The 25,944-nt window shown below is 50.0% G+C and overlaps 1 protein-coding gene across 1 annotated transcript in view; it reads left to right on the top strand.

Moving 5' to 3' along the window:
• Positions 1-23,332, top strand: part of LOC145338888 (CD5 antigen-like) — a 58,585-nt gene extending 35,253 nt beyond the window's left edge. Inside the window, exons 5-10 of the mRNA XM_080183289.1 lie at positions 2,621-2,941; positions 8,870-9,007; positions 11,340-11,402; positions 15,900-16,010; positions 17,603-17,711; positions 23,293-23,332. Coding sequence (XP_080039415.1) covers positions 2,621-2,941; positions 8,870-9,007; positions 11,340-11,402; positions 15,900-16,010; positions 17,603-17,697 — 728 coding nt within the window. The 3' untranslated portion in view covers positions 17,698-17,711; positions 23,293-23,332. The remainder of the gene's footprint in view (positions 1-2,620; positions 2,942-8,869; positions 9,008-11,339; positions 11,403-15,899; positions 16,011-17,602; positions 17,712-23,292) is intronic.
• The last annotated feature ends 2,612 nt before the right edge of the window (positions 23,333-25,944 follow it).

Here is a 25,944-nt window from a genome sequence, read left to right as displayed (position 1 = left end):
ACCCCGTGCTGTACCTGTCCTGGGAGAGTTTGATGGGGGGACAGTGTAGAGGAAGCTTTACTCTGTATCTAACCCCGTGCTGTACCTGTCCTGGGAGAGTTTGATGGGGGGACAGTGTAGAGGGAGCTTTACTCTGTATCTAACCCCGTGCTGTACCTGTCCTGGGAGTGTTTGATGGGGGGACAGTGTAGAGGAAGCTTTACTCTGTATCTAACCCCGTGCTGTACCTGTCCTGGGAGTGTTTGATGGGGACAGTGTAGAGGGAGCTTTACTCTGCATCTAACCCCATGCTGTACCTGTCCTGGGAGTGTTTGATGGGGACAGTGTAGAGGGAGCTTTACTCTGTATCTAACCGCGTGCTGTACCTGTCCTGGGAGTGTTTGATGGGGGACAGTGTAGTGGGAGCTTTACTCTGTATCTAACCGCGTGCTGTACCTGTCCTGGGAGTGTTTGATGGGGGGACAGTGTAGAGGGAGCTTTACTCTGTATCTAACCCCGTGCTGTACCTGTCCTGGGAGTGTTTGATGGGGGGACAGTGTAGAGGAAGCTTTACTCTGTATCTAACCCCGTGCTGTACCTGTCCTGGGAGTGTTTGATGGGGACAGTGTAGAGGGAGCTTTACTCTGCATCTAACCCCATGCTGTACCTGTCCTGGGAGTGTTTGATGGGGACAGTGTAGAGGGAGCTTTACTCTGTATCTAACCGCGTGCTGTACCTGTCCTGGGAGTGTTTGATGGGGGACAGTGTAGTGGGAGCTTTACTCTGTATCTAACCGCGTGCTGTACCTGTCCTGGGAGTGTTTGATGGGGACAGTGTAGAGGGAGCTTTACTCTGTATCTAAACCCGTGCTGTCCCTGTCCTGGGAGTGTTTGATGGGGGACAGTGTAGAGGGAGCTTTACTCTGTATCTAACCCCATGCTGTACCTGTCCTGGGAGTGTTTGATGGGGGGACAGTGTAGAGGGAGCTTTACTCTGTATCTAACCCCGTGCTGTACCTGTCCTGGGAGTGTTTGATGGGGGACAGTGTAGAGGGAGCTTTACTCTGTATCTAACCCCATGCTGTACCTGTCCTGGGAGTGTTTGATGGGGGGACAGTGTAGAGGGAGCTTTACTCTGTATCTAACCCCGTGCTGTACCTGTCCTGGGAGTGTTTGATGGGGGACAGTGTAGAGGGAGCTTTACTCTGTATCTAACCCCGTGCTGTACCTGTCCTGGGAGTGTTTGATGGGGACAGTGTAGAGGGAGCTTTACTCTGTATCTAACCCCGTGCTGTACCTGTCCGGGGAGTGTTTGATGGGGGACAGTGTAGAGGGAGCTTTACTCTGTATCTAACTCCGTGCTGTACCTGTCCTGGGAGTGTTTGATGAGGGACAGTGTAGAGGGAGCTTTACTCTGTATCTAACCCCGTGCTGTACCTGTCCTGGGAGTGTTTGATGGGGGGACAGTGTAGAGGGAGCTTTACTCTGTATCTAACCCCGTGCTGTACCTGTCCTGGGAGTGTTTGATGGGGACAGTGTAGAGGGAGCTTTACTCTGTATCTAACCCCGTGCTGTACCTGTCCTGGGAGTGTTTGATGGGGGACAGTGTAGAGGGAGCTTTACTCTGTATCTAACCCCGTGCTGTACCTGTCCTGGGAGTGTTTGATGGGGGACAGTGTAGAGGGAGCTTTACTCTGTATCTAACCCTGTGCTGTACCTGTCCTGGGAGTGTTTGATGGGGACAGTGTAGAGGGAGCTTTACTCTGTATCTAACCCCGTGCTGTACCTGTCCTGGGAGTGTTTGATGGGGGGACAGTGTAGAGGGAGCTTTACTCTGTATCTAACCCCGTGCTGTACCTGTCCTGGGAGTGTTTGACGGGGGACAGTGTAGAGGGAGCTTTACTCTGCATCTAACCCCGTGGTGTACCTGTCCTGGGAGTGTTTGATGGGGGGACAGTGTAGAGGGAGCTTTACTCTGTATCTAACCCCGTGCTGTACCTGTCCTGGGAGTGTTTGATGGGGGGACAGTGTAGAGGGAGCTTTACTCTGTATCTAACCCCGTGCTGTACCTGTCCTGGGAGTGTTTGATGGGGGGACAGTGTAGAGGGAGCTTTACTCTGTATCTAACCCCATGCTGTACCTGTCCTGGGAGTGTTTGATGGGGACAGGTTAGAGGGAGTTTTACTCTGTATCTAACCCCGTGCTGTACCTGTCCTGGGAGTGTTTGATGGGGGACAGTGTAGAGGGAGCTTTACTCTGTATCTATCCCCGTGCTGTACCTGTCCTGGGAGTGTTTGATGGGGGGACAGTGTAGAGGGAGCTTTACTCTGTATCTAACCCCGTGCTGTACCTGTCCTGGGAGTGTTTGATGGGGACAGTATAGAGGGAGCTTTACTCTGTATCTAACCCCGTGCTGTACCTGTCCTGGGAGTGTTTGATGGGGGGACAGTGTAGAGGGAGCTTTACTCTGTATCTAACCCCATGCTGTACCTGTCCTGGGAGTGTTTGATGGGGGACAGTGTAGAGGGAGCTTTACTCTGTATCTAACCCCGTGCTGTACCTGTCCTGGGAGTGTTTGATATAAGTGTATGAATGCAAGTTCTTGTCAATATTCTGTTTGATGAACCTGTCTTTCTTTACAGAGGGTGAGGTGGTTGCATTCAGGCTGCTGGATGGACGGAACCCCTGCGAGGGTAGGACGGAGGTTTTCCACGGGGGCTCCTGGAAGCCACTGTGTCGGAGTCAATTTACCGAGAGCCAGCAGTCTCTGGTCTGTTCACAGCTGGAGTGCAACACAACTGACGTCAGATGGAATGGTCCTGGGATGAGGGGCAGGAACAGGACTGGCGAGCAATGTGTCAAGTGTAGAAGTCGAGGGGTGAAAATGCTGGTGAATAATGCCAGCCTCTGGGATTGTAATGTAGACCAGGTGGACTACACGCAACTGAACATCACTTGTCCAGGTACAGAACAAATGATCATGTTCACATTCCACACAAGGCAGCACGGTGGTTAGCACTGCTGCCTCACATCACCAGGGACCCGGGTTCGATTCCTGGCTTGGGTCATTGTCTGTGTGGAGTCTGCACATTCTCCCCATGTCTGCATGGGTTTCCTCCAGTTTACTCCTACAGTCCAAAAGTCACGCTGGTTAGGTGCATTGGCCATGCTAAATGCTCCAATGTCATTGTGACTGTTTAAACCCGAGCAGGGTTAGGTTAAAGTTGCTCAGCTCTGACCATGATAGGGTTAACTGTGCGGTATGAATGTGGCTGTGCCTCTTTGTCATGCTGCAGCAGTGTCTAGACTGCAGGTTAGCTGCTCCCCGTCTCTCTCTAACCTCTCATGCACCAGGCCTCCTGTCTACACCACAGTCAGTTCAGAGGCTGCCAATCCTTTCACAACCCTGGTTTTGTTTGTGTGTGTGTGTGTGTGTGTAATTATTTGTGTGTGAGAGCGTGTGATTGTGTGTGTGTGTGAGCGTGTGATTGTGTGTGTGTGTGTGTGTGTGTGTGTGTGTGTGTGTGAGTGTCAGAGCATGTGATTGTGTGTGTGTGTGTGTGTGTGTATGTGTGTGATTGTGTGTGTGTGTGTGTGTGTGATTGTGTGTGTGATTGTGTGTGTGATTGTGTGTGTGTGTATGTGTGTGATTGTGTGTGTGTGTGTGTGTGATTGTGTGTGTGATTGTGTGTGTGTGTGTGTGTGTGAGTGTCAGAGCATGTGATTGTGTGTGTGTGTGTGTGTGTGTGTATGTGTGTGTGTGATTGTGTGTGTGTGTGTGTGATTGTGTGTGTGATTGTGTGTGTGTGTGTGTGTGATAGAGCGTGTGATTGTGTATGTGTGTGTGTGTATGTGAGAGAGTGTGTGATTGTGTGTTTGTGAGAGAGTGTGTGATATTGTGTGTCTGAGTGTGAGAGTGAGTGTGTATGTGTGTGTGAGCGTGTGATTGTGTGTGTGTGTGAGTGATTGTGTGTATGATTGTGTGTGTGCGTGTGTGTGATAGAGCGTGTGATTGTGTATGTGCGTGTGTGTGTGTATGTGAGAGAGTGTGTGATTGTGTGTGTTTGTGAGAGAGTGTGTGATATTGTGTGTCTGAGTGTGAGAGTGAGTGTGTATGTGTGTGTGAGTGTGTGATTGTGTGTGTGTGTGAGAGTGAGTGTGTGTAAGAGTGAGCGTGTGTGTATGTGTGTGTGTGTGATTGTGTGTGTGTGTGTGTGAGAGTGTGAGCGTGTGAGAGTAAGTATGTGTGTGATTGTGTGTGTGTGAGAGTGTGAGCGTGTGAGAGTAAGTATGTGTGTGATTGTGTGTGTGTGAGAGTGTGAGCGTGTGTGAGAGTGAGCGTGTGTGAGAGTGAGCGTGTGTGAGAGTGAGCGTGTGTGAGAGTGAGTGTGTGTGTGTGAGAGTGTGAGCGTGTGAGAGTAAGTATGTGTGTGATTGTGTGTGTGAGAGTGTGAGCGTGTGTGAGAGTGAGCGTGTGTGAGAGTGAGCGTGTGTGAGAGTGAGCGTGTGTGAGAGTGAGCGTGTGTGAGAGTGAGCGTGTGTGTGTGAGAGTGTGAGCGTGTGAGAGTAAGTATGTGTGTGATTGTGTGTATGTGAGAGTGAATACATGGAGGTGAGTGAGTGTGTGAGTGCATGTGTGAGTGAGTGTGAATGAGTGAGTGAGTGTGAATGAGTGAGAGTGTGTAAGTGAGTAAGTAAATGTGTGCGAGTGAGTGAGTGAGAGTGTGTGAGAGTGCGTGAGAGAGTGTGAGAGTGCATGTATCCTGGATTAAACTGTATCTTTCCAAATGGTCTCTCAGGATCCTTTCCATTAACTTCCCGACCACTGAAGTAAGACTAACTGGCCTATAATTACCAGGGTCATTCCTATTTCCGTTCTTGAACAGAGGAACAACATTCGCCACTCTCTAGTTCTCTGGCACAATCCCCGTGGACAGTGAGGACCCAAAGATCAAAGCTAAAGGCTCCCCAATCTCATCCCTTGCCTCCCAAAGAATCCTCGGATATATCCCATCTGGCCGAGGGGACTTATCGACTCTCAGGTTTTTCAAAATTGCTAATACATCTTCCCTTAGAACATCTACCTCCTCCATCCTACCTGCCTGTATCACAGTCTCATCCTCAAAAACATGGCCCTTCTCCTTAGTGAACACTGAAGAAAAGTATTCATTCAATGCCCCACCTATCTCTTCCTACTCCATGCACAAGTTTCCACTACTATCCTTGACTAGTCCTAACCTCACCCTGGTCATTCTTTTATTTCTCACATAAGAGTAAAAAGCCTTGAGGTTTTCCTTGATCAGACCTGCAAAGGATTCCTCACGCCCCCTCCTAGCTCTCCTAAGCCCTTTCTTTAACTCATTCCCAGCTACCTTGTAACCCTCAAGCGACCCAACTGAATCTCGTTATCTCATCCTTCATAAGCTGCCAACCAGTACATATGCTTCCTTTCTCCTCTTAACAAGACATTCAACCTCCTTTATGAACCATGGGTCCCTCATTCGGTCATTTCCTCCCTGCCTGACAGGGACATACCTACCAACGACACGCAGTATTTGTTTATTGAACACGCTCCACTTTTCATTTGTGAGTGTATGAGAGTGTGTGAAAGAGAGAGAGAGAGTGTTTAAGAGAGAGTGTGTGAGAATGAGTGTGAATGTGAGTGAGTGAGAGTGAGTGTACATGGGTGAGTGTGAGTGAGTGTAGGTGAATGTATGAGTGTATGAGTGAGTGTAAGTGAGTGTGTGTGTGCGTGTGTGTGTGCGTGTGTGCATGAGAGAATGAGAGTGAATGAGTGAGTGAGACTGAGTGAGTGTGAGTGAGAGTGAGGATGTGTGTGAGAGTGTGAGAATGTATGTGTCTGTGTTGGATGTTGCTTTGAGAGTTGCCTCGTGCTTCACGTCGTAAGTGTACTTAAACTGGACCATCTGAGGGCAGCATGACAGCTCAGTGACTATCACTGTTTGCTGTGCAGATACATAGATTTGGGTCGGTGTCTGTGGGAGTTTGCACATTCTCCCCGTGGTTGCGTGCGTTTTCTCCGGGTGCTCCGGTTTCCTCCCACATCCCAAAAAACGTGCTCTTAGGCTGATTGGTGTAACAAATTGTCCCTAAATTAGTCTTCCCTCAATCTTCCCCAATAGGTGTAGACAAAGGTCATGGGTAGAGGACGGCACTCATAATGTTAAAATGGCAGCAGGGGCTCGTTGGGCCGAAGGGCCTGTTTCCCGTGCTGTGTTGTTCTTTGAGTGGGTGAGTGTGTGTGTGACTGAGTGTGTGTGTGTGAGTATGTGTGTGAGTGACTGAGAGTGTGTGTGTGTGTGCGTGTGTGTGTGTGAGTGCGTGTGAGTGAGAGTGTGTGTGTGAGAGAGTGTGTGTGTGAGAGAGTGTGTGTGTGAGTGTGTGTGTGTGTGTGTGAGAGTGTGTGTGACAGAGTGTGTGTGTGTATGAGAGTGTGTGTATGAGAGTGTGTGTATGTGTGTGTGTATGTGTGTGTGTGAGAGAGTGTGTGTGTGTATGAGAGTGTGTGTATGTGTGTGTGTATGTGTGTGTGAGAGAGTGTGTGTGAGAGAGTGTGTGTGTGAGAATGTTTGTGTGTCTGTGGGAGAGAGTGTAACAGAGTGACAGTGTTAGCGAGTGTGAGTGTGAATGAGTGTGGGTGTGTGAGAGAGAGTGAGAGTGTGAATGAGCGTGGATGTGTGAAAGAGAGTGTGAGTGTGAATGAGAGTGTGTGTGTGTGAGAGAGAGAATGTGTGTGTGTGCATGTCAGTGTGTGTGTGTCAGTGTGTGAAAGAAAGAATGTGTGTGTGAGTGAATGAGTGTGAGAGAGAAGTGTTAGCGAGTGTGAATGTGAATGAGTGAATGTGTGTGTGTGGGAGCGTGAGTGTGAGAGCGTGAGTGTGAGTGAGTGAGTGTGTGTGTGTTAGAGAGTGTGTATGTGTCTGAGAGAGAATATGTGTGTGTGTGTCTGTGTGAGTGTGAGAGTGAGTGTGTGAGTGTGTGTGAGAGAGAGTGTATGTGTGTGTGTGTGAGAGAGAGAGAGAGAGTGTGTGTGTGTGTATGTGTGTGTGAGAGAGAGAGAGACAGTGTGTGTGTCTGTGTCTGTCTATGTGTGTGAGAGAGAGAGAAAGTGTGTGTGTGCCTGTATGTGAGAGAGAGAGTGTGTGTGTGTGTGTGTATATGCACGCGTATGTGCGTGTGTGTGTGTATATATACACGTGTGCTTTAAACAAGATGCTCTTGTTTTATGTCTCATGCCAGAAACTGCAAGGTGTTGAGTGACGTTAGCACAGATCCTAAATTTTACATTTGAATTTGGCATTAGGGTGGGCATAAGGTGTTTCAATATGATTCAAATGATCCATGAGGAAGCTCTAATCACACAAAGTATATTTAAGAAGAGCGTGAAGACATAATAAAATGAATTAGCATTGCTTTTACCACTCACACCACTTAAACATGACACAGTGTAACTCCTACCAGCTAGCTATCTCTGTTGTTCCAAGTCAAACACCATCCCATACAGCTCTCTTCAGACTCGGCACAGAAACAAGTATGCTCACGTGATGCTGGATTTTGCAGCTTTTTAACCCGCCGTGAATTAGTCCTTTAGATGTTGGATTAAATCTCTGAGACTCTGGAGTGCTCAGCACGCCTCTGGAGAGCGAGAGACAGGGACACGGCCTTCTTCCATCAGCTTCTAACAGCGGCTGAGAACTAAATCTAAAAATTAAAGTTTTTTTATTATAAAAAAATGAAAAACTAAGAAAAAACTTTATGCTTACTTTGTTTGAAACGTAAGATTTTTCTGTGTTAAAAATAATCAGTCCCCAGGCATCACCTGACCTATCAATGATCCCCAAATCAAGCTCCACCCACAATCCCCAAAAGGGCCATTAAAATCCCCGAACCCTGCATTGGGCCAGATTAAAATCATAAGAACATAAGAAATAGGAGCAGGAGTAGGCCATCTAGCCCTTCGATCCTGCCCCGCCATTCAATAAGATCATGGCTGATCTGTCGTGGCTCAGTTCCACATTCCCACCCTCTCCCCATAACCCTTAATCCCCTCTCTTATCAAAAACCCATCAACCCGCGTCTTAAAAATATTTAGCGAGGCAGCCTCCACCACTTCAACGGGCAGAGAATTCCAGAGATTCACCATCCTTTGAGTGAAGAAGTTCCTCCTCAACTCCGTTCTAAACCGCCTCCCCTTTATCTTGAGGCTGTGCCCCCTAGTCCTACTGTCTTTTTTGAGCGGGAAGAGTCTCTCCACCTCTATCCTATCCATCCCATTCATCATCTTATACGTCTCAATGAGATCTCCCCTCATTCTTCTAAACTCTAACAAGTACAAGCCTAGTTTATTCAGCCTCTCCTCATAGCTCAACCCCCTCAACTCCGGTATCAGCCTAGTAAACCTCCTCTGCACTCCCTCCAAGGCCAAAATATCCTTGCGTAAGTGCGGCGACCAAAACTGCACACAGTACTCCAGCTGCGGCCTCACCAATCAACATGGCGACGTGCATTATATTGCTTCAGTAACAATTAGAGGACACCGATTACAGACATCATGGCACCAATAAAATGCTTGGACCTGCTCGAAAGACCTGCAGCGAAACATGATTAAAGTACGCTTGTTAAAGGCACAGTTTGGTTTCACCTGCTCAGTGTGATCCTTTCCCTCCGTATCATGCGACACAGCTTGGCCATTTCACAGAGAGTCAAAGTCTGACCCAGGGGCAGTGGAAATCCCGCATGTGTGTGTGAGAGAGAGTGTGTGTGTGTGTGCGGGAGGGGTTTAGGATATGAAGGACCCTGACTGACCGTCCGCTGTGGGCCACTCCCCCACCCACTGATCCACTTACTTCTGTCCCCCTTTGTTTGCACAGAGCCACGACGCAGGGAGAGAAAGGTCGCGGAGGGGTTGTCGGGGGGTGCGACAGCCTGTATCGTCCTGGTGGTCCTCCTGATCTTGCTTCTCCTGCTGAGCTATGGCTGGAAGTTGTACAAGCGTGACGGAAAGGAAGGTGAGAGCGCAGCGAGGCGGGCAAACACTGGGGCACGCGTGTGCACACACATGTGCAGACATACACAGGTGGATGCATCCCTGTTTGCAGTCATGAACATGCTGCGTGCATTGTCACAGAAGCACACGCACTCGGTACTTCACTCGCACATACATGAACACATTTACATACAAGAAGGAAATACTTGCACGCGCACACAGGCAATTACATGCAAAATGCACAAACATGAGATACACACCTATGCATGCCTACAGGCAAACATGCATGTACACATACATGTACATAGGGATGTACAAGCATGGTCAGGCATGCACACTGGCAGAAACAAGAGAAACCTTGAACGAGGCACACATACATGCAGAGATTCACATGTATTCATACATGCATGCTTGCAAATGCACACATGTGCAAGCAACATTGACACGGCACACATGTAGTACATGCACACGTGTGCCTTTTCTAAGGAAGGATGTCCTTGCTATAGAGGGGGTATAGTGAAGGTTTCCCAGGCTGATTCCTGGGAAGGCAGGTCTGTCATATGAGGAGAGACTAAATCAATTTGGATTATATTCACTGGAGTTTAGAAGAGTGAGAGGGGATCTCATAGAAACTTATAAAATTCTAACAGGGTTAGACAGGGTAGATTCAGAAAGAATGTTCCTGGTGGTGGGAGGAGTCCAGAACTAGGGGTCAGAGTTTGAGGATAAGGGGTAAATCTTTGAGATCTGAGATGAGGAGAAATTTCTTCACCCAGAGGGTGGTGAATGTGTGGAATTCACTCCCATAGAAAGTAGTTGAGGCCAAAATGTTCTGTGATTTGAAGAAATTAGATATTGCTCTTGGGGCTAAAGGGATCAAAGGATATGGGGGGAAGAGGGGTTATCAGGATATTGAATTCGATGATAAGCCATGATCAAAATGAATGGCGGAGCAGGCTCGAAGGGCTAAAGGGCCGAATGGCCTCCCCCTGCTCTAGTTTCAATGTTTCTAAGTCAAATGCATTGGCACAAGCGTGTGCAAAGGTGATACAACAGGCGTGCGCCACTGACACAAGCAAACACTCACTCGCTCACTGACTCACTCAGTCGCACTGACTCACTCAGTCACACTCACTCACTCAGTCGCACTGACTCACTCAGTCGCACTGACTCACTCAGTCGCACTGACTCACTCAGTCGCACTGACTCACTCAGTCACACTCACTCACTCAGTCGCACTCACTCACTCAGTCACACTCACTCACTCAGTCACACTGACTCACTCAGTCGCACTCACTCACTCAGTCGCACTCACTCACTCAGTCGCACTCACTCACTCAGTCACACTCACTCACTCAGTCACACTCACTCACTCAGTCACACTCACTCACTCAGTCGCACTCACTCACTCAGTCACACTCACTCACTCAGTCACACTCACTCACTCAGTCACACTGACTCACTCAGTCGCACTCACTCACTCAGTCGCACTGACTCACTCAGTCGCACTCACTCACTCAGTCGCACTCACTCACTCAGTCACACTCACTCACTCAGTCGCACTCACTCACTCAGTCGCACTGACTCACTCAGTCACACTGACTCACTCAGTCGCACTCACTCACTCAGTCGCACTGACTCACTCAGTCGCACTGACTCACTCAGTCGCACTGACTCACTCAGTCGCACTCACTCACTCACACTGACTCACTCAGTCACACTCACTCACTCAGTCGCACTCACTCACTCAGTCGCACTGACTCACTCAGTCGCACTCACTCACTCAGTCGCACTCACTCACTCAGTCGCACTGACTCACTCAGTCGCACTGACTCACTCAGTCGCACTCACTCACTCAGTCACACTCACTCACTCAGTCGCGCTCACTCACTCAGTCACACTCACTCACTCAGTCGCACTCACTCACTCAGTCGCACTCACTCACTCAGTCGCACTCACTCACTCACACTGACTCACTCAGTCACACTCACTCACTCAGTCGCACTCACTCACTCAGTCGCACTCACTCACTCAGTCGCACTCACTCACTCAGTCGCACTCACTCACTCAGTCACACTGACTCACTCAGTCGCACTCACTCACTCAGTCACACTCACTCACTCAGTCGCGCTCACTCACTCAGTCGCGCTCACTCACTCAGTCGCGCTCACTCACTCAGTCGCGCTCACTCACTCAGTCACGCTCACTCACTCAGTCACACTCACTCACTCAGTCACACTCACTCACTCAGTCACACTCACTCACTCAGTCGCACTGACTCACTCAGTCGCACTCACTCACTTTGCCAGCAGGTTCGATGTTAATCGCTCTCTAAACCTCTCCCCCTCTCTCAGTGTTTCGGCGGAAACATACACAACGCCAGTGGATAGGACCCACCGGGGCTGCCAGTCACGCAGGTAAGCACGGTATTACCCCAACAGCAACGGGCTAGCGGGGTGGGGAAACGACCAGGTAAGCACGGCAATGGGCTAGTAGGGCGGGGCAGGGGAATGGCCAGGAGGAAGGCTGGGAGACCCAGGAGCTAATTCACTAGCTGGGGTTGGCACTCACTCCCATTGGGGCCCAACTCGGGGATGTCTGCCTGTCTCCCACAAAGTTAGAGACAGAGAGGACACAAAGAGAATGAGTTTAAGTTTACTCATAGATTCCCTACAGTGCAGGAGGAGACCATTCGGCCCATTGAGTCTGCACTGACCCCTATCTCTGTAACCCCACGCATTTACCCTAGCTATTCCCCTGATACTAAGGGACAATTTTATCACAGCCAATCCACCTAATCCGCACATTTATTAGTTTCACAGGAACATTAACAGGCTGATACCGGAGTTGAGGGGGTTGAGCTATGAGGAGAGGCTGAATAAACTAGGCTTGTACTCGTTAGAGTTTAGAAGAATGAGGGGAGATCTCATTGAGACGTATAAGATGATGAATGGGATGGATAGGATAGAGGTGGAGAGACTCTTCCCGCTCAGAAAGGACAGTAGGACTAGGGGGCACAGCCTCAAGATAAAGGGGAGGGCGGTTTAGAACGGAGTTGAGGAGGAACTTCTTCACTCAAAGGGTGGTGAATCTCTGGAATTCTCTGCCCGTTGAAGTGGTGGAGGCTGCCTCGCTAAATATTTTTAAGACGCGGGTTGATGGGTTCTTGATAAGAGAGGGGATTAAGGGTTATGGGGAGAGGGCGGGAAAGTGGAACTGAGCCACAACAGATCAGCCATGATCTTATTGAATGGCGGGGCAGGATCAAAGGGCTAGATGGCCTACTCCTGCTCCTATTTCTTATGTTCTTATGTTCTTATGTAAGTGACTGTGAAAATCCCCCAGCCACTACATTCTGGCACCTGTTCGGGTCGATGCGCTCGAACCCACACGTCTTTCAGACTGTGGGAGGAAACCGGAGCACCCAGAGAAAACCCACGCAGACACGGGGAGGACGTGAAAACTCCACACAGACAGTGACCCAAGTTGGGAATTGAATCCAAGTGCCTGGCGCCGTGAGACAGCGGTGCTAATCACGGTGCCATCATAACAGAATGATGGTGACAGAGGGAGGGAGGGGGGTGGAGAGAGGGAGAGGGAAACAGAAACATAGAGGATAGGAGCAAGAGGGGGCCATTTGGCCCTTCAAACCTGCTCCACCATTCACTACGATCACGGCTGATCATCCAACTCAGCAGCCTAATCCTGCTTTCTCCACATGATCCTGTTCGCCCCAAGTGACTCTTGAGCACATTCAACGTTTTGGCCTCAACTCCTTCCGGTGGTAATGAATTCCACAGGCTCACTGCCCTTTGAGTGAAGAAATGTGTCCTCGCCTCTGTCCCAAATGGTCTACACTGAATTCTCAGAGTGTGACCCCTGGTTCTGGACTCCCCCCTCAACCATCGCAAACATCCTCCCTGCATCTATCCTGTCTGGACCTGTTAGAATTTTATAAGTCTCTATGAGATTCGCCCCCACCGCCATTTATCTGAACCCCGGCAAAAACAATCCGAACCTAGAACATAAGAACATAAGAAATAGGAGCAGGAGTAGGCCATCTAGCCCTTCGAGCCTGCCCCGCCATTCAATAAGATCATGGCTGATCTGTCGTGGCTCAGTTCCACTTTCCCGCCCTCTCCCCATAACCCTTAATCCCCTCTCTTATCAAGAACCCATCAACCCGCTTCTTAAAAATATTTAGCGAGGCAGCCTCCACCACTTCAACGGGCAGAGAATTCCAGAGATTCACCACCCTTTGAGTGAAGAAGTTCCTCCTCAACTCCGTTCTAAACCGCCCCCCCTTTATCTTGACCGCCCCCTAGTCCTACTGTCTTTTTTGAGCAGGAAGAGTCTCTCCACTTCTATCCTATCCATCCCATTCATCATCTTATACGTCTCAATGAGATCTCCCCTCATTCTTCTAAACTCTAACGAGTACAAGCCTAGTTTATTCAGCCTCTCCTCATAGCTCAATCCCCTCAACTCCGGTATCAGCCTAGTAAACCTCCTCTGCACTCCCTCCAGGGCCAAAATATCCTTGCGCAGGTGCGGCGCCCAAAACTGCACACAGTACTCCAGCTGCGGCCTCACCAATGCCCTATACAGCTGCAGCAAGACCTCCCTACTTTTATATTCAATCCCCCTCGCTATGAAGGCCAGCATCCCATTCGCCTTCCTGACCACCTGCTGCACCTGCAAGCTGGGTTTTTGCGACTCATGCACAAGGACCCCGAGGTCCCTCTGCACGGTCGCCTGCTGCAGTTTTTCGCCACGTAAGTAATAGTCCTTCCTACCATTCTTCCTACCAAAGTGGACCACCTCGCACTTGCCAACATTAAATTCCATTTGCCATTTCCTGGCCCATTCGCCCAGCCTATCTAGATCCTTCTGCAGACTCTCCACACCCTCCGCACAATTTGCCTTTCCCCCAATCTTGGTGTCATCAGCAAATTTCGACACCCTGCACTCGGTTCCCTCCAATCTCTCCTCATACATCAGTCCTGCCATCCCCAGAATCAGCAGAAAAAAGATAGATAGAATGAGGGTGATAAAAAGAGAGAGGGAGGGAAAGACAGGGGGAGGGAAATTTCTACAGTGCCTTTCACTACCCCAATTCAAGCCAAACACTTTGCAGCCGCTGAGGTACTGTTGTAATGCAGGAATGACAGAAGACCCAACCCTAACACTCTAACACAGCTCAATCCCAAGTAGGGCATTGTGGTAACAGCCTCGATAATAATTCTGAAGTGATGCTGATTACAGTTTAATTGTTGATCCGACAGTTCAGTGACATTTCTTGCTCCACTTTCCAACTACTGCCTGTGGGACATTTACCTTCAACTGAGAGGGACAACTGCAACTGTGCTGACAGTGCGGCACTCCCTCAGCACTGACCCTCTGACGGTGCGGCACTCCCTCAGCACTGACCCTCTGACAGTGCAGCACTCCCTCAGCACTGACCCTCTGACGGTGCAGCACTCCCTCAGCACTGACCCTCTGACAGTGCGGCACTCCCTCAGCACTGACCCTCTGACAATGCAGCACTCCCTCAGCACTGACCCTCTGACAGTGCGGCACTCCCTCAGCACTGACCCTCTGACAGTGCAGCACTCCCTCAGCACTGACCCTCTGACAGTGCGGCACTCCCTCAGCACTGACCCTCTGACAGTGCAGCACTCCCTCAGCACTGACCCTCTGACAGTGCGGCAATCCCTCAGCACTGACCCTCTGACAGTGCGGCACTCCCTCAGCACTGACCCTCTGACAGTGCGGCACTCCCTCAGCACTGACCCTCTGACAGTGCGGCACTCCCTCAGCACTGACCCTCTGACAGTGCAGCACTCCCTCAGTACTGACCCTCTGACAGTGCAGCACTCCCTCAGTACTGACCCTCTGACAGTGCAGCACTCCCTCAGTACTGACCCTCTGACAGTGCGGCACTCCCTCAGCACTGACCCTCTGACAGTGCAGCACTCCCTCAGTATTGACCTCTGACAGTGCGGCACTCCCTCAGCACTGACCCTCTGACAGTGCGGCACTCCCTCAGTATTGACCTCTGACAGTGCGGCACTCCCTCAGCACTGACCCTCTGACAGTGCGGCACTCCCTCAGCACTGACCCTCTGACAGTGCGGCACTCCCTCAGCACTGACCCTCTGACAGTGCGGCACTCCCTCAGCACTGACCGTCTGACAGTGCGACACTCCCTCAGCACTGACCCTCTGACAGTGCGGCACTCCCTCAGCACTGACCCTCTGACAGTGCGGCACTCCCTCAGCACTGACCCTCTGACAGTGCAGCACTCCCTCAGCACTGACCCTCTGACAGTGCAGCACTCACTCAGCACTGACCCTCTGACAGTGCAGCACTCCCTCAGCACTGACCCTCTGACAGTGCGGCACTCCCTCAGCACTGACCCTCTGACAGTGCGGCACTCCCTCAGCACTGACCCTCTGACAGTGCGGCACTCCGCAGCACACTGGGATGGCAGTGTTGCTGGCTGATCCAGCGTTCATTGCCCATCCCTAGCTGCCTCTTGAGAAGGTGGTGGTGAGCTGCCTTCCTGAATCGCTGCAGTCCCTGAGGCGTAGGTATACCCACAGTACTGTTAGGGAGGGTGTTTCAGGATTTTGACCCAGTTGCAGTGAAGAAACATCCGACAGATTTCCAAATCAGGATGGCGAGTGATTTGAGGGTGAACCTCCAGGTGATGGTGTTCCCAGGTATCTGCTGTCCTCGTTCTTCCCCATGGTAGCAGTTGTGGGTTTGGGAGGTGCTGCCTAAGGAACCTTGGTAAGTTACTGCAGTGCATCTTGTAGATGGTGCACATGGCTGCTACTCAGTGTCACTGGTCCTCTTAGGTGAACATCAAGGTATAAACAGTCTCTTTTTTCACATTTCTGTTTTGCAAAGTGTCATTTCACCGAAACAACAACGCCAACCTCAGACCGGTCTCCACCCAAAGTGCAGACGGCAACCTCTACGCAGGAACTCCACAGAAAGCCACTTTCTCTGCTTACCCAGGTATGGAAACAGGGGCCACGGACAGGCAAGGACAGGCCAAGGCTTCCATTTTCCCATAACACCATGCATTTACCCTCCTAATCCCCCTGACAATAAGGGGCAATTTTGGCTTGGCCAATCAACCTAACCAGCACATCTTTGGACTGTGGGAGGAAACTGGAGCACCCGGAGGAAACCCACGCAGAGACGGGGAGAACGTGCAAACCCCACACAGGCAGTGACCCAAGCTGGGAATCAAACCCAGGTGCCTGGAGCTGTGAAGCAGCAGCACTAACCACTGTGCCACCCTTTGTAGAGATTGTAGGGGCTGGAGGTGGTTACAGAGATGGGGAGAATTGTAGGGATTGGAGGTGGTTGCAGAGATAGGGAGGGTTGTCGAGGCTGGAGGAGGTTACAGAAATAGGGAGGATTGTAGGTGCAGGAGGGAGTTTCAAGATAGGAGGGTTGTAGGAGCTGGAGGGGGTTACAGAGATAAGGATGGTTGTAGGGGACTGGAGGGGGTTACCGAGATAGGGTGAGTTGTAGGAGCTGGAGGAGGTTACAGTGATAAGGAAGGTTGTAGGGACTGGAGAAGGTTACAGAGAAAGGGAGGGTTGTAGGAACTGGAGGAGCATACTGCGACAGGGAGGGTTGTGGAGACTGGAGAAGGTTACAGAGATAGGGAGGGCTGTAGGAGCTGGAAGAGGTTACTGAGATAGGGAGGGTTGTAGGGACTGGAGTAGGTTACTGAGATAGGGATGGGTAAAGGGGCTGGTGGAGGTTACAAAAATAGGGAGGGTTGTAGGGACTGAAGGAGGTTACAGAGATGGGAGGTTGTTGGGTCTGGAGGAGATTATAGGAATAGGGAGGGTTTTAGGGGCTGGAGGAAGTTACAGAGACAGGGAGGGTTGTAGGGGTTGTAGCAGGTTACAAAGATAGGGAGGGTTGTAGAGACTGAAGGAGGTTACAGAGATGTGGCTTGTTGAGTCTGGAGGAGGTTATAGAAATAGAGGGTTTTAGGGGCTGTAGCAGCTTACAGAGATAGGGAGGGGTGTAGGGGCTGGAGGAGATTACAGAGATAGGGAGGTTTGTGGGAGCTGGAGGAGATTACAGAGATATGGAGGGTTGTAGGGGCTGGAGGAGATTACAGAGATAGGGAGGTTTGTGGGAGCTGGAGGAGATTACAGAGATATGGAGGGTTGTAGGGGCTGGACGAGGTTACTGAGATAGGGAGGGTTATAGGAGCTGAAGGAGGTTACAGAGATATGGAGGGTTGTAGGGGCTGGAGGAGATTACAGAGATATGGAGGGGTGTAGGGGCTGGAGGAGATTACAGAGATATGGAGGGGTGTAGGGGCTGGAGGAGGTTACAGAGATAGGGAGGTTTGTGGGAGCTGGAGGAGGTTACAGAGATATGGAGGGGTGTAGGGGCTGGAGGAGATTACAGAGATAGGGAGGTTTGTGGGAGCTGGAGGAGATTACAGAGATATGGAGGTTTGTAGGAACTGGAGGTTACAGGGCTAGGGAGAGTAAGGATCAAAGTGAATATCCTCCACTATTACCCTCTCACCAGTCCCACCACTGTTGTCAGCTCAGTTTTCTTATTCTCTACAGCTTTGGAGCGAAGGGCGAACATCTCTGTGAATCCACGTGACAATTCCTCAGACAGTGACTACGATTTCTTCGACACAAATGCCCAGCGATTGTAGAAAGCTTCAGAAGAGTGAGTATCCAGAGAAATGGTCAATGGGTCGTTCACAGAGAAACAGGTAAAGGGGGGAGCAGAGGGGCGGACCCAGTCACGACCCCGAATCCTTCTCTAATCACTCCACACTGGCTGAAGATGGGGGCTAAAGGAAAAGGTTCAATTAGTCAGACTTAATGGATTTCGTGTGAAGATGGCACTGATAGAGGTCCGACTGCAAAGTGATGATGCCAGTGGCAAGGAAAGGTAACGCAGTTTGTCTCATATCACAGTATGATGCTTCACAGAATGGGGCCATTTGGCCACTTGTGCCTGTGCTGGCCCTTTGAAAGACGCCACTCAACTGATCCCACCGCCCTTGCTGCTTTTGCACTATATCTCTGAAAAATTCCTGGCCAATTAACCTAACCTGCACATCTTTGGACTGTGGGAGGAAACTGGAGAGCACCCGGAGGAAACCAATGCAGACATGGGGAGAACATGCAAACTCCATACAGTTTACCCAACTCCCTCTTTGAAAATGTTTTGGTTTATTTTAGCCACAGCCATTCACAGTGTGAATAAAATTCTGCCATCCTGTCTCACTCTTTCTTTACCAGTTACCTTCAGTCTGTTACCCAGCCTTCTGCCATTGGAAAGTGGGTCTCCTTATTTCCTGGGGTCCTTGAGGAAGGATATAAATGCGGGAGAGGTTGCTTGGAGAATGTTCACTAGATTGATTCCAAGGATAAAGGACTTGTCTGAGGAAGACAGATTGAGCAGTTTAGGCCAATACCCACTGGGGTTTAGAAACGTGAGAGGAGATTTAATTGTTAAGACGGAGGCCAGAAAGTCCAAGATGTTTTGTGAATTTAGCCTAAGTTTTACATTTGATTTTGGCACTGGGGTGAACATAAAGGGCCTGATTTTACCATCAAGTTGTGCCTGTTTTCAGGTGTGAAAACTTGGTAAAGTCAGGCGTGAGGCAAGTAGTGTGACCCGTGCCCACCTCCGTGTCCGTTCCCCCTTTACCAAGGCCCAAAAAAGGCCATGATCAGGACCACATCTGCACGCATTTAAATTGACTTAACTGGCTGCACACCCAACCTTACTGGCATCTCCCCCTTTACCTCTGCGTTCACCCACCCAGAATCGGCACCAAACAGACCTGCTCCACAGAAGTCCGATTTGGGCGCTCTAGTTAGTGAGGAAGTAAGTGTTGAGTGTCGGGGGGGGCGGGAGCAACGGCTCTCTGCCTGAGATCAGTGAGGGCGAAGGGAGGCCCACTGCCACTCTGCCTGAGATCAGTGAGGGGCGGGGTGGGTCTGCTACCACTCTGCCTGAGATCAGTGAGGGGCGGGGTGGGTCTGCTACCACTCTGCCTGAGATCAGTGAGGGCGAAGGGAGGCCCACTGCCACTCTGCCTGAGATCAGTGAGGGCGAAGGGAGGCCCACTGCCACTCTGCCTGAGATCAGTGAGGGGGCGAAGGGAGGCCCACTGCCACTCTGCCTGAGATCAGTGAGGGGCGGGGTGGGTCTGCTACCACTCTGCCTGAGATCAGTGAGGGGGCGAAGGGAGGCCCACTGCCACTCTGCCTGAGATCAGTGAGGGCGAAGGCAGGGGGATATTCCATCACACTCCTGACTTGTCCCTCGTCGATGGTGGCTAGGAAGTGAGTTACTCGCCGCAGAATTCCGCTGAGTATTTTTTCCGTTTATTTATTAGTATGACAAGTAGGCTTACATTAACGCTGCAATGAAATTATTGCGGAAACCTCCTAGTCGCCACACTCCGGCACCTGTTCGGGTACACTGAGGGTGAATTTAACACAGCCAACGCACCTAACTGAATTGTGGGAGGAAACCCACGCAAACATGGGGAGAACGTGCAGACTCTGCACAGACGGTGACCCAAGCCAGGAATTGAACCTGGGTCCCTGGTGCTGTGAGGCAGCAGTGTTAGCCACTGTGTTGGATCAGTTGAGTTTCTGGTCAATAGTAATCCCCAATTTTGTTCAGCTATTTCTGTGGATGGTTAAGTATCAAGCACATTGTTATGGGTCCAGATCACATAAGTATGCCTATTTCCCAAAGATTTCCTCTTCTGAAGTACACTCACGATCTTCTTGCCAAACATTTAACTCCAGATTTATTAATTCAATGTAAATTACCTCAGTTGGGCTCTGAACTCATGTCTCCAGCATAGTGGTCCAGACCTCTGCATTAGAAATCCAGTAGCAGTACCACTAGGTAGTTCTTGCCACCTAGCTTTCTGTCCACCTCATACCCCAACAACATCATTCATATTTTAATCATAATTGCAATCCCATTCCAAATTCATTCACTTTTGAAAGCTCCTTGCACAAGGGATGTGGACATCACTGCCTAGGCCCAACATTTATTCCCCATCTCCCTAATTGCCCTTAAGAAGGTGGAGGTGAGCTGCCTTCTTGAACCGCTGGGTCTAGGTAGACCCACAGTGCTGTTAGGGAGAGATGACACATTGGGACCGCTACTTTCCAGGATTCCTTCCACCATCCTGTCTTGGAAATATATCGCTGTTCCTTCACTGACACTGGGTCAAAGTCCCAGGACTCGGTTCCTAACAGTACGGTAGGTGAACCTACACCAGAGGGGCAGCACAGTGATTAGTACTGCTGCCTCACACGCCAGCGCCTTGGGTCGCTGTGAGGAGTTTACACATTCTCCCCATATCTAAATGGGTTTCCTGCGGGTGCTCAGGTTTCCTTCCACAGTCCAGAGATGTGTGGTTTAGGTGGATTGACCATGCTGAATTGCCCTTTAGTGTCGAAGGATGTGCGGGTTTGGTGAATTGGCCATGCTAAATTGCCCTTTAGTATCCTGATTAGGAGGATTAGTAGAGTAAGTAAGTTACCAGGATAGGGCCTGGTAAGATTCTGTCATGGAGTCTGTTCAGATTTGACGGGCTGAATGGCCTCCTTCTGCACTGGAGGTGCTCTTTGATTCTATGTCGCTGAAACTTTTTATCATGCAGTAATCAGGACAAATACGAGAATGCCAAATTTCACGCAATGGCAACAGTTTGTGCTGTAGGGGAAATGGCTGATAATAACTACACTGAGAACCAGGTTGAGATAATCAGTCAAACTCCTAATGTGCTTGGAGTGACTTACAGCAAACATAGGGACCTATTCTCTGCAAACCAAAGGAATATTATCAAGCCTTACATCTTTTGGAATGACCCGGGGAGCGTGGGAGCCAATGGTTTCCCTTCCTCCACAGAAATCCCTCGTCAGAATTAACTTGCCGCCATTCAGCACCGTGTGGTATAAACTGTCATTTAAAATCTGCCACTCCTGTGTTTGTCCTGGTGGTGCGAGGTGAGAATCATTGGCGACAAGGCTCTTTTCACAGCAATGTTTAAGTGCCGCCAGGTCAGTGGAAATGAATGAAGCTGCGAATCTTACTGTTGACGCTGTAAATCCCATGATGTTGAGGAACGTAAGAACATAAGAAATAGGAGCAGGAGTAGGCCATCTGGCCCTTTGAGCCTGCCCCGCCATTCAATAAGATCATGGCTGATCTGTCGCTGCTCAGTTCCACTTTCCCGCCCTCTCCCCATAACCCTTAATCCCCTCGCTTATCAAAAACCCATCAACCCGTGTCTTAAAAATATTTAGCGAGGCAGCCTCCACCACTTCAACGGGCAGAGAATTCCAGAGATTCACCACCCTTTGAGTGAAGAAGTTCCTCCTCAACTCCGTTCTAAACCACCCCCCCTTTATCTTGAGGCTGCACCCCCTAGACCTACTGTCCTTTCTGAGCGGGAAGAGTCTCTCCACCTCTATCCTATCCATCCCATTCATCATCTTGTACGTCTCAATGAGATCTCCCCTCATTCTTCTAAACTCTAACGAGTACAAGCCTAGTTTATTCAGCCTCTCCTCATAGCTCAACCTCCTCAACTCCGGTATCAACCTAGTAAACCTCCTCTGCACTCCCTCCAAGGCCAAAATATCCTTGCGCAAGTGTGGCGACCAAAACTGCACACAGTACTCCAGCTGTGGCCTCACCAATGCCCTATACAGCTGCAGCAAGACCTCCCTACTTTTATATTCAATCCCCCTCGCTATGAAGGCCAACATCCCATTCGCCTTCCTGACCACCTGCTGCACCTGCAGGCTGGGTTTTTGCGACTCATGCACAAGGACCCCGAGGTCCCTCTGCACCGTCACCTGCTGCAGTTTTTTGCCCCGTAAGTAATAGTCCTTCCTACCATTATTCCTACCAAAGTGGACCACCTCACACTTGCCAACATTAAATTCCATTTGCCATTTCCTGGCCCATTCGCCCAGCCTATCTAGATCCTTCTGCAGACTCTCCACACCCTCCGCACAATTTGCCGTTCCACCAATCTTGGTGTCATCAGCAAATTTCGACACCATACACTCGGTTCCCTCCTCCAGATCATCTATATAAATGGTAAATAGCTGAGGCCCCAGCACCGACCTCTGGGGCACTCCACTAGTCACCAACCGTCAATCCGAATAGCACCCATTAACCCCCACTCTCTGTCTCCTATTTGACAACCAATCCTCTATCCACGCTAACACCCTACCCCCAACTCCATGTCCCCTGACCTTCTGCAATAACCTCTTGTGAGGTACCTTGTCAAACACCTTCTGAAAATCAAGAAAGACCACATCCACCGGCTCTCCTCTATCCACCGCCCTAGACACATCCTCATAGAACTCCAATAAATTTGTCAGACACGACTTCCTCTTAACGAAACCGTGCTGCGTCTGCTCTATCAAGCAATTCCCCCCAAGATGCCTCGCTATTTCCTCCTTGATGACGGATTCTAACATTTTACCTACAACAGACGTTAAACTAACCGGCCTATAATTACCTGCCTTTTGCCTGGCACCCTTCTTAAACAATGGCGTAACATTAGCCGCTTTCCAATCTTCCGGCACTTCCCCAGAATCCAGCGAAGTCTGGAAAATAACCACCAAGGCATCCACTATCACCTCCGCCATTTCTTTCAGAACCCTCGGATGCATTCCATCCGGTCCTGGGGACTTGTCCACAATCAGCCCCTCCAGTCTGTCGAGCACCGCCTCTCTAGTAACAATAATGTCATTGAGACCCTCCAGTCCTACCACCTTTCCATCGCTAACACCCGGCAAATTATTCACGTCTTCCTCCGTGAAGACCGAAACAAAAACGTTATTCAAGACCTCAGCCATTTCCCCATCCCCTACCACTAAGTCTCCCCTCTCATCCTCTAAGGACACAGGTCCAGGAACCCACTTTCTCCTCCTCCATCTGCATCAGAAACTCCACCATACAATGATCACTCTTCCCAAGAGGATCCTTTACCACAAGGTCCCTAATTCTACCTGCTTCATTACATAACACCAGATCCAAGATAGCTCGCTCCCTCATCGGCTCCAACACACACTGTTCAAGGAAACTATCCCGGCAGCATTCCAAGAACTCTTCCTCAAGCCCACCGCGTCCAACATGGGTCGACCAATCAATATGTAGATTGAAATCCCCCATAATTATCACAGACTGCGAGCAAGAACACCTGACCTTTAACTGACCAGTGTACTCTCTTGTTTCTGTTTTACAGATGCGGGGAGCATTGTGAAATTTCTGGAGGTCCCTGGGGGGGTGGGGGGGTTTTCAGGGGCTGACTTGCAGGCTGAGAGGGTCAAAGAGCTAGGAGGTAACCCCAGGCATCGAGGGACTTGGGGCAAGATCTTCAGTATGGCTGATCCGAGGCGTCAATCTTTGGATGAATATTAAGACTCGTTGGGTTAGAGTTGATGCCCACTGTCACTGGTTAGGTGATGGCAGCAGCCGTTCGCAGAGTCACGCAGATTCCCTGAGCCAGCGCGATTGGATACAACGCAGCCGTTTTAATTACTGTGTCCATTCCCCACCCACCCACCCACCTCACCCCCCCCTTCCCATTCAGACATCTTCCCGAATGCACTGAAGATTGGTAACCTAGTCAGCAGTTATTCACACAGCTGGAAACGTATCCCTCAATGATAAGGGTCACACATTTCTCCATCTCACTATCAGTTCTGCTATCTGACTGTAATCGGACTCAAATACAGTGGAAAATGACTCAAAAAGGACACAGCACCCACTTGCTGACCATAAGAAGCATTCTTTCTGGATGTATCGCAACTTGGTACAGCACCAGCTCTGCCCAAGACTGCAAGGGACTACAAAAAGGTCATGAATATAACCCAATCCATCACACCAACCAGCCTCCCATCCATTAACTCTGTCCACACTTCCTGCTGCCTCGGCAAAGCAGCCAGCTTAAGGACTCCACACACACCCCGGACATTCGCTCTTCCACCTTCTTCCATCAAGAGAAAGATACAAAAGTCTGAGGTCGCGTACCTACCGACTCAAGAACAGCTTCCTCCCTGCTGCTGTCAGACTTCTGAATGGGCCTACATCGCACAAAGCTGATCGTTCCCTACACCCTATCTATAACTGCAACACTATATTCTGCACCCTCTCCTTTCCTTCTCCTCTATGTACTCTATGAACGGTATGCAGCAAACAATACTTTTCACTGCATGTGACAACAATAAATCAAGTGTCGATAGTGTTTGCTGATCAGTCTCTGAATCATAGAATCCCTATACTGCAGAAGGAGGCCATTCGGCCCATTGAATCTACACCAACCACAATCCCACCCAGGCGCTATCCCGCAATTTCATGTATTTACCCTGCTAATCCCCCAACACTAAGGGGCAATTTATCATGGCCAATCCACCTAAAAGTGAAACATCTTTGGAATGTGGGAGGAAACCGGAACACCTGGAGGAAACCCATGCAGACACGAGGAGAACATGCAAACTCCGCACAGACTGCCAGGAATTGAAGCTGGGTCCCTGGCACTGTGCTAACTACTGTATCACCATCTCTGAATGAAATAATTTTTTTGTGATTGCGAATAAATTTGTAAAAATCTTTGTGTAATCCCAGGAAAATAAATGTTGTTTTGAACCAGTGCAATGCAATTGGCAGAAATATACCATTTTTGGCCTGGGATGAGGTGGGTGAGGCTGGGTAGGTGACGGGGTCAGTTTTGTGGGCTTAGCCAGATTGCGGTGGGTCCAGCTCTATGGGTGCAGCCTGTTTGGTTGCTGGATCACGAACGCCTCCCCCGATCCGAGTCCACTTGCGACTAAATCACCTCACTGTCTTCTCATACGGTATCAATTGTTGTTTGAGATTTGGCATTCTCGTGACTCTGTCCTGGTGAGCTTACATCAGGAAGCTCTGATAGCGTGTGAGAGATTCTCGGCTCTCCCCATAGCGTTATTTGCAATTCGGGGAGGTGGGAGGAGTGGGGGGGCAGAGGTGGGGGGGAGGCGAGGAAGGAGGAGGGGAGGAAGGAGCGTGGCTTGCCATTCGCAGCATCTTCTTGTCCCACCACTGACATACTGGGAATTGCCACTGAAGCCACGCCACTCTACTGGGAAGCCCGTGGCAGGGAGGGTGCACTGCAAGCAGGACCAGGGAATCCCACCGGTGTGAACAGCTGGAGAATTCCAGCCCTTCTCTCTTTTTTCAGCAATATTCAAGTTCTGGGCTACCAAATGACTAATCCTGAATGGGTAATAAAGCAACAGGGTGCTAATTTGCTAAATTGAGGCACTTTTGTAAAACGTACAAGGCTGGTTCTCAGTGCAGTGCCAGTGGCATAGGCAAGATACAAACTCACAAATAGGAGTCCATCAATCTCTGATGGAATCGCAGCATCAGAGGAGGCCATTCAGCCCATTGTGTCTGTAGCGACACTCTGCAAGACCAATCCAGCTAGTCTGACTCGCCGCCCTGTCCCCACAACCCTGCACAACTTTTCTCTTCCGATATATAGTGATCCAATTCTCTCTGAAAGCCTCGACTGAATTCCCCTCAGCCTCTGCCCCTCTTTTTCTGGCAGTGTGTCCCAAATCCAAAGCACTTGTAGTGTAAAAACATTTTCCCCTTCTTCCTCACGGCTCTTGAATCAGTCGTCTTAAGTCAGTGCTCTCTGGTTCTAGATTCTTCCACCAATAGGAACAGTTCCTCTTCTCCCCACTTAAATTGAGCTTAATGTGTGTAAATGTGAACATGTCTACTTTGCCAGGCAGAATTTTAAAAAAAGTACTATCTAAATGGAGACAGTTTGCATTACTTTGTGGTGCAGAGGGATCTGGGCGTCGTGGGACATGGAATCCCTGCAGGAGGCCATTTGGGCCATGGAGCC

This window comes from Carcharhinus amblyrhynchos, unplaced genomic scaffold (genome assembly GCF_965287045.1).
Source record: "Carcharhinus amblyrhynchos unplaced genomic scaffold, sCarAmb.v2.hapA chromosome_218, whole genome shotgun sequence".
In the NCBI taxonomy this organism is placed as follows: domain Eukaryota; kingdom Metazoa; phylum Chordata; class Chondrichthyes; order Carcharhiniformes; family Carcharhinidae; genus Carcharhinus; species Carcharhinus amblyrhynchos.
The sequence above is the reverse complement of the archived record's forward strand: the minus strand, read 5'-3'. Positions and strand labels throughout refer to the sequence as shown.